Genomic DNA, 8996 nt, shown 5'->3' on the forward strand with positions numbered 1-8996 from the left:
TGCTATTTATTTCAAATTTACTGTTCATAAGTATGCAGATTAACTTTTTTTCCTCGCCACGAGCTCCTGGAAAGTCCAAATAGCACGAAAATTTGCACACCCCTTGCGCACATGGGTATCTTCGATCTCACAAAATTTTAGATTTTTAAGAATTTTTTGCTATTTTTTTCAGGACGGTCAAAGCTGTTTGACCGGATGGTAACGGCGCAGAAGGGCATTTCTGTGAGGGCACCTAACGGCGGAGGGGCAAATTTGAGCAGGCTTTTGAATTAGGGGTATATCTGATTAGGTGGTTCGAGTTAGGGACGGAAATGCAAATGACCCATAAAAAATGACAAAACACATGCACACAGTTTGCCTAGAAAATTGCACATTTTCCACATATGCAAAAATAAAAACATATAATGGTGCAAGAATGTCCCTAACTTACCCACTATTCAAATTTACCCCTGACTTTTTGATGTGCTGAAATTTGCCCCTAAAATGCATTTTAGGTTGCAAGAATGCCCTTCCATCTGGCCAAAGTTGTTTGACCAAAATTTTAAAAATTCATAACAGATTAATATGAACTCAGAAGAATGCAATAAGATATATAAATGTTCATAAAAACATATATATATATATATATATATATATATATATATATATATATATATATATATATATATATATATATATATGCACATGTCATTTACGTTCATGGCAAAAGCACTGTTTAAAGCTTTTTAGGATGTACTCCCTCCGTCCAACTTTGTTGGAGGGTCAAACTATCTCAAAGTTTGAGCAAGTTTGTGCAAAAATATGTCAATGCTTGTGAAACCAAATAGGTATATGACGGAAATATATTTTATCATGAATCTAATGCTACTAATTTGATGGCATAAATGTTCGTCTATTATTCTATAAATATGGTTAAACATAAAAAAGTTTGATTTTTAAACAAAGTTGGAAGTACACTCTTTCAAGGACAGAGAGAGTATACCATTGAAAAACTATTTAGGGTGAATGCAAATAAATGCACGTGTAGGTGATGAACATAAATGGCATGCGCGTATAGGTGATAGTTTTATAAACATTTTGATATCTTATTTGCATTCTTCTGAGTTCATATGAATTTGTTACGAATTTTCAAAGTTTTGGTCAAACAACTTTGACCAGTTGGAAGGGCGTTCTCGTGACCTAAAATGCTTTTTAGGGGCAAATTTGAGCACATCAAAAAGTTAGGGACAAATCCGAGAGTGGGCGCAAATTAGGGACATAAATGTCCCAAAAAGGGAATATAAGGTTCATCTTACATCATTTTTTTCTCCCCACCACCTCTTCGTCCATCCTCCCACCCTTGACCCTCCACTGGTTTTCTCGGGTTTTCACCCCTTCTAGTTTTCACCTAACCAATCTTTGGTAACCCAGTAAACTTGATCAATCTATGGTATAGCAATAAATGCTTAGTTCTTAAATAAATTGTTTCTTATGGTAAAATCTGGAAACGGCCAAACATCTTCTGTAATCCAAGAAATAATCCAACACAGTAATCAGTGACGCTACCTCCAAAACATCACACATTAGATATTTGTGTGACGTTGTCAACCATCATCACGCGGACTTTCGTCACAGTATCTTAATTTTCTTGTAGTGTGGTCATCTTTTTTTTTAATCTTTGGTAACCCAAGAACGCAGATCAACCACAGGCACGTACCTATTTTTATCAATTTAAGAAATAAAAAATCCATGATTCATAAGGATAATATAATCTTATTTTGCCTATTTGTTTTGCATCAAAGATTTGTCCCATATGGTCCTCTTATATTATGTTAAAAGAAAATACGGTCACCATGGCAACACATGGGCACATACTAGTTGAGGCATAAAGAACCTTCTCAAGGCCTTTTTGGTTGCATCGTTTTTCGGCTATTTGCATATGTGCCTCGGCTAGGCCTGACTGAGTGAACACAGAAAAAGGAATCACGTTTTGCATATAGTTTAGTCGAATTCCCTATACAGCGCTCTCAGTGGCAAACTATGGGAGCTCCTAACGGGCGCCTTTTAGCGCCAGTTGGCAGTTCGGGCGCCCACGCGGCTGTGAACTGGGCCGGCCCAGCAAAAAGTCAAGTTCAGTGGATAGAGCTCGTTTGCGAGCAAAGAACAGCCAAAAAATTGGTCGTGCCATAGGATCGAACCAGCGTCGTCCAGTAGCGACTAGCGAAGGACACGGGAAACCAACTACAGTACACCGCACTACTGACGAAACCAAGGGAGAATGTTTAAAGTACTCCGTCGCCGCACAATTTATTCGTACACATGTAAACGTACGGTAGCGCTTTGATTTTTAAATTATTTGAAAACATTTGGGAAAAAATGTCATGAATTACAGAAAAGTTCATTGGTTTCAAATAAAAACATCATATTTAAAAAAAAATCATCGCTTTTGTAAAAAAAGTTCACGATTTTGAAAACAAATTCATCAATTTTGAAAAAAGGTCATCGACTTTGAAAAAAAGATCATGATTTTGAAAAATAGTTCATCAGTTTTGAAAAATAGTTCATCAGTTTTCAAAAACAGTTCATCGATTTTGAAAAACAGTTCATCGATCTTGAAAGAGTTCATCGACTTGGAAAAAAGGTTCATCGATTTTGAAAAGTGTTCATTGACTTTGAAAAAAATCATCGAATTTGGAAAAAGAGTTCATCTATTTTGATAAAAAAGTTTGATTTTGAAAAAGAGTTCATCCATTTTGAAAAAAAGTTCATCGAATTTGAAAAAAGTTCGTCGATTTTGGAAAAAATGTTCACTGATTTTAAAAAAAGTTCATCGAATTTGAAAAAAGTTCATTGATTTTGGAAAAAGTTCATCAAATTTGAGTAAATGTCTTTCATTTTGAAAAAGAGTTCATTGGTTTGCGAAAAAGTTCATGAAAGGTTTGAAAAGTTCATTGAACCAGGGAAAAAAGGAAAGTAGATGTATAAGAAGGATGTGAAAGATGTACTTAGACGTTGGGTGTCGGGGGTGGTCATTGCCTTCAAGCTCGAAGGAGGAGGCTGTAGGTTCGATTGACGCTGTTGCCGAATTACTTTTTCTCTTTTGAAGGCAGAAAAAAACATAGACGGGCCAGCCCATCTGGATCGAAAGGAAAGCAGAGGGGTGTGCGCTGTTTGCGAATAACACCTAAACGGGCGCTTAAGGCGCCGTTTAGGGTTTGCCGCAAACTATCGTGTTCAATCGCATAGGGAAACAATTCAACGATGAGAGATGGGCCGGCACATATTTGAGTGTTTTTACACAGTGCAAGCAAATATGTTTGGGGAAGTTTCATAAGGTTCCCTGAATCAATTTTTTTTGTTTGTTCTATTTACTAAATTTGCATGCTTTTTATTTTATTCGTTTTTCTTCTCTTTTCTGAAATTTCATAAATTTCGAAAAAATTTATAATTTTAAAAAATGTTTTCAAATTTAAAAAATGTTCAAAATTTCTAAATATGTTTGCGAATTAGAAAACACAAAATTTTAAAGAATATATGCTTTTAAAAATGTTCCCATTTTAGTTTTCAAAAATTCTAAAAATATCCTTGTTTTTTAGAATTTCAAAAAAGTTCACATTTTCAAAAATTGTTTACAAATTCAAAAAATTTATGTTTTCAAAATTGATCATAATTTTGGAAGGTGATCACAATGTCAGATTTTGAATGTATCTCAAAAAATGTTCAGGAGATTTAAAATGTGTACACATATTTTTGGAAAAAATGTTCGTTATTTAAAAAGGAATCATATTTTTCAAAAATGTGCATGATTTAAAAAATTGTTCACATTTTTAAATTTTTTATCTGTTTTCTAAAATAAATGTTTGCTACAGTATCATTTGCTTCGCTACAGTGGCACAATCTGCTACACTCCGGTTGCTACAGTACCTTGGGTTCACTACAGTGCGTCCCGCTACAGTCTATGGTATCTGAGGTTTGCTGTAGCGCCGATTTTTTATTTTTGCAAAACCTTTGGAGGGAGAAAAAAAACACCTGCTGGACCGTTGGCTAGACCCGCTGGCACAGTGGGGCGGCCCATTATCGGTCGCTTTGTGCGTCAGAGCGCTATTGGGCGCATTAAGCGCCTAATGGAAGCTCCCTACTTTGGTTGCCTGTATATGGGTGCATGCATTATAAGTCCCCTACATCTTAGTTGTGTATGTTTAGAATGTGGAGGTAATTCGAGGTGACAGTAAAAGTTTACAACTCCTAATTTTTACAAATGACCGGGGATTACGAAGAACCCTTAGCGAGGTCGCGTCCACGGGGAAACCCTTAATTGTCATGAGTTGTAACCCTCAAGGGAAGACTATGATGGTGGCGTGCGTGACACGAAATCTACCAAGAGTAGAACGTGTTCTGTACCGGCTTCGCCCAGTATAATCATCAACAGTGGCTCAAGTATCCGCTTCATGTTATGCTTATGCATAGTAGTACTATAAACCTACCAATGAGGATTTCAGACTCCTTGAGAACGTATTTTCAATTCTGTGGTTTCACCGTTATTTACCATCCTTGTCTTTAATTTACTTTTATGCTATTTAGCTACAAGTCATCATTTTACTCAAACATTATTCAAATCTACCATCACTCTGCTTCAAGTTTATAATTGTCTGCAGGCACAAAGTTACACAATTCTCTACAAAGGGCAAAAGCTTGATTCCTGTGCTCCCTGTGGGATCGATACTCTTACTTTGAAAAGGATACAACTAAACCCTGTGCACTTGTAGCCTACTAAAGGGGGACCATTCCACAGACACGAATGCGGGAGGACGCCATCCAACTGTAGCAGCATACATTTTCACAACAACTCGAATCAACCGGATGAAATTCGGTCAAATACGGCTAGATTTTCATATAAACATAACGAATTTCATATAAAAATGCCGGATTTTCATATAAACATGTCATTACATTTACATCAACTAAGCAGTGCTAGTCTGCCTCTCGAGGTACAATTAATACCTAATCTAAATGGCCGCCCGTTGATCCCTTTGTCTTCCTTTTGTTCGGCAGCCCGATCACCGGACTGCTAGGAGCCTTGGAGGTATATGCTTCAGCGCAAAGCACGGCTCGCTACCCACCGCTCATCAGAGTAGAACTCTCAACTGATGCTTCGGTGGGAGGGAAGGCGGCGCCTCCGCTTCTGTGGAGCCCATGTGGGATCGACGAAGATCCTCGCAAGAGAAGAACCATGCAAAACACCGGTTGTGCATGCCGGCATCGCCTTGGCGGTGACCTTAATGGGACCCAAGCGGCGGCCTCCTCCTGTGTTCTACTTCTCCTCGATGATGGCGGCGGAACGCGAAGGTGCTGGCCACCGACTCGTCGCTTTCCGCGCACCGGCCTCCTGTCTCTATCTGCACGGCGCGACCGCAAGCACGGGAGGCGCGGTACGACGCGGCGTCGTCGACGGTAGCGACAACGCCCATGTCGCCGTGCTCCCCGCGAGTGCTGGCGTGGAACAACTCGCCACTCCTCATCGAGTTGCCCTGCAGCAGTGAGTTGCTAAACCACACGTCGGCTTGGGCGACAACTGGCTCCATCGGGCTAGGCGAGGGAGGTGGAGCAGCGAGCTACCACGCTCGTGTCCGACGGGCTCGGCGGGCCACCCAGCTGGCCTGCACGCCGGAGAACTGCTCTTCGGAAGACATCGGAATAGTGAAGAAAATGGTGAAAGAGGAGATAGGGAAGCGGCGGAGGGGTGTGATTCTTCCCCGGCGTCTGGCCTCGTTTAAATAGAGGACGGATGAGAGGAGCTCGGTCGACGTTGCGTTTAATGTCTGCCCGCTCATGAACGGATGTGTGGCCGGAGTAGGTTTCTCGGCTTCCACGCGGGTTTAGTGGAGGCGTATGAATACGGCGAGGAGGCATGTTCAGCCGGGCTCTGGATAGCTTTCGTGGTTCGTACAGAATTGTCTAAACAGTTGCGGAAGATTTGAGAGTCGCGTTGGAAATGTCCTTAGGTCCTGGTGCACTCTTGCTCGGCGGCCTAATCCTGTTATGACTGAGTTTTGCTTTATTTGAGGGCTTTCTCATTATTTTATATCGTTTGACCCTGTACTTATGGTTTGTGCTTGATCTATAAAACAGGGGGATTTTTTTTCGTAAAAACCTAGCAGACAATAAATCCAGCTAGACCACGCACCCTTGCATCCAGACGGGACGAGTTCAACTCTCGATAGATCTTCCTTAACAATTCTATGTTTCTCCGGGAACAAGCCATCACGTTCCTTCATGCCGATGGGCGCCGCCGATGTTTAGGACCAGGTGCGGTGATCCGTTCGATTCAAGGAACAGGGGAAGCACATTCTTCCTCAGACAATGGGACGCGGCGAATACCCAAAGCTAACAGTCAAAAAAGTCATGCAAATATCACTCCCTGAAGTGAAACGTCAAGCAAGCACTTTGAAATCGCAGAACGCCGTCCATTTCTTCAGAAAGTGTCAAGCAAATACCGATGAAGAGCCGTTGTTATAAGAAAGAAGAAAATGGACCGGACGTGTCTGCGCGTAGATACAATATTCAGAGTAGCCTTAAGCCATGCATGGTGCGGCTGCACGAGCGTCCACATGCATGGGCACGCTAGCCCGCCTCTCTCGTGATGACCATGCCGAGTCCCTCCAGCAAAGGCTATATATACACGGACATTAATCAAACTATCAGAACCAAACCCTCACTGATACAAGAACAAACACATAAGCTACAACACAGAGCTTCCCATCCCAGATCAGCTACGTACAGATAGACAAGTTGGTGAGTTTAATTTGCAAGGGCATCCACATCCAGCGACAGACATGGCGTCGGCTCCAGCTCGAGCTATTGCGGTGGTGGCTCTCGTGTTCGCCTGCTCTGGGCTGGCCATGGCCGCGGACAACGCGCCGACATGGCTGAGGGCGCATGCGACGTTCTACGGCGGGGCCGATGCCTCTGACACCATGGGTAAGTAGCTTATTTCAAAGTCATGTATGGGCCACTTGAATAGTTTTTTTTCAAGAGTACGCCAATAGCATACCTTAGTTTTATAGAAGGGGCCAATTGAATAGTGAATACCACATCTCGTGCGGCACGCGGACGGCGGCGCTGAGCCAGGCGCTCTTCAACGACGGCGCGGCGTGCGGTCAGTGCTACAAGATTGCTTGTGACCGCAAGCTTGCGGACCCGATGTTCTGCAAACCCGGCGTCACGGTGACAATCACGGCCACAAACCTTTGCCCGCCAAACTATGCACTCCCGAGCGACAATGGAGGATGGTGCAATCCTCCGAGGCCGCACTTCGACATGGCGCAGCCGGCCTGGGAGAAGATTGGTGTGTACAAGGGTGGCATCATCCCTGTCATGTACCAGAGGTAACATCACACGAATATTTATCACTGTTATGTGCCTGTCTGCAAGTTAGTAAAGCCGATTTCTGCAGGGTTCCATGCGTGAAGAAAGGTGGGGTGAGGTTCAAGATCGGTGGTCACGATTACTTTAACCTAGTTAACGTATTCAACATGGGAGCTGCCGGATCGATCAAATCGATGGATGTCAAGACCTCTGATTCAGACGCATGGGCGCCAATGGCTCGTAACTGGGGCGCGAACTGGCAATCTCTAGCGAATCTTACCGGGAAGATGCTCTCATTCAGATTGACCAACACAGATGGGCAGACGCTTGTGTTCAACAATATTGTGCCAACTGGATGGACGTTTGGGCAAACATTTGCGAGCAAATTGCAGTTTTAACTGATCACTGCCAATGGAGCGATTTATTAGGATGTCAGTGGTTTGTGAGCATATCATCACACATTGGAGAGATGTCTGTAATTTCTTTATTTATGGTGTGGTGCTTTAAATATTAATTTTAAGCACTACTTGTGTACATATATTGATTAATTGGTTACCCTCATGTAGCTCCAATATCTTTGTACGAGTTTAACTTGTTGTACATATTTGTGTTTTTATTAATTTGGATGGTGTATATAGAACATGATTGGTTCTACCGAGTTACCTCGAACGTTTATTCTCTCGCTTTGGTTGTTCCTTAGGTGACTCAGAAATAACCATTCCAAATCAATAATAATAACCCATTAGTATAGATAATGGCCTTAGAAGCCATTGTACAATACAACCCTCAGACGGATCCCATGCCTAGAAATATTTTGGCGTGAAAAACACTTATCAAACAAAAAAAATTCCCTTTTACCTCAGAATTGGCTTCGGTTATCATGAAAAATCCACTTCAAATATAATATATGTAAAAGGCCTACCAAACACAAAAAGGAAAAGAAAATAGAAACTAAAAGTGCAACAGTTAATGGGACAGTACAAGATCAACCTCGAGAATATCAGGATTAAACTCAATGAAAAGACGAGTACACAATGCATCATGGAAACTCATGGATTTTTTTTGGCTCAAGAGCTTGGATGTACAAGAAAACATATCATACTTAGTGCAAAAATGATTAACCATAGGAAGAATTTAAGATCAAAATCCAAAACATACAAGATCATAACATGTAAGCCGCTTTTACATCGAACCATGTGCTAATGGGCGGAAAGATAAACATACGAGATTTTTTGCCTTGTTAAACTTTACATTTACCAAATATGAATTATGTCTTGATTATGGTAGGGCGCTAAGCCCCTCATACGACAATGAGGTTAGAAGGGACAATTGACACCAAGAACTCTTTGGAAATCCTTTTGTTAGTAGGTTATATTGTTACTTATTTCCAGAAGAAGACACCAATGCTATTGAGGAGGCCATGGCATTTCTCCTTTTATTAATGAGAAACTCCCCTTTAATGAAACTAAAGTGTCATACTCTCATGTTAGGCATTTTTTTATGACATGATTTCTTTGAAATCCTCTAGATTGTTTAAGGACCAGACCGTGGGGGCATATCAACCTTGTGCAATACCCTGTAAACAAAATGAGTACTCATGTTGCTCCCTCCCTGGGGAGGCATGGGTGGTAACACTAGAGGCTCAGACTCCT

At 41.5% G+C, this 8996-nt stretch overlaps 1 protein-coding gene across 1 annotated transcript; it reads left to right on the top strand.

The window, feature by feature from the left end:
- The first annotated feature begins 6812 nt into the window (after positions 1-6812).
- LOC119288663 (expansin-A24-like) lies at positions 6813-7742 on the top strand. Its single transcript, XM_037568240.1, has 3 exons — positions 6813-6961; positions 7044-7364; positions 7433-7742. The coding sequence occupies exons 1-3, from the start codon at positions 6813-6815 to the stop codon at positions 7740-7742; spliced, it is 780 nt and encodes a 259-aa protein (XP_037424137.1).
- Positions 7743-8996: the final 1254 nt, after the last annotated feature.

The sequence above is a fragment of the Triticum dicoccoides genome, chromosome 4A, assembly GCF_002162155.2.
Source record: "Triticum dicoccoides isolate Atlit2015 ecotype Zavitan chromosome 4A, WEW_v2.0, whole genome shotgun sequence".
In the NCBI taxonomy this organism is placed as follows: Eukaryota; Viridiplantae; Streptophyta; class Magnoliopsida; order Poales; family Poaceae; genus Triticum; species Triticum dicoccoides.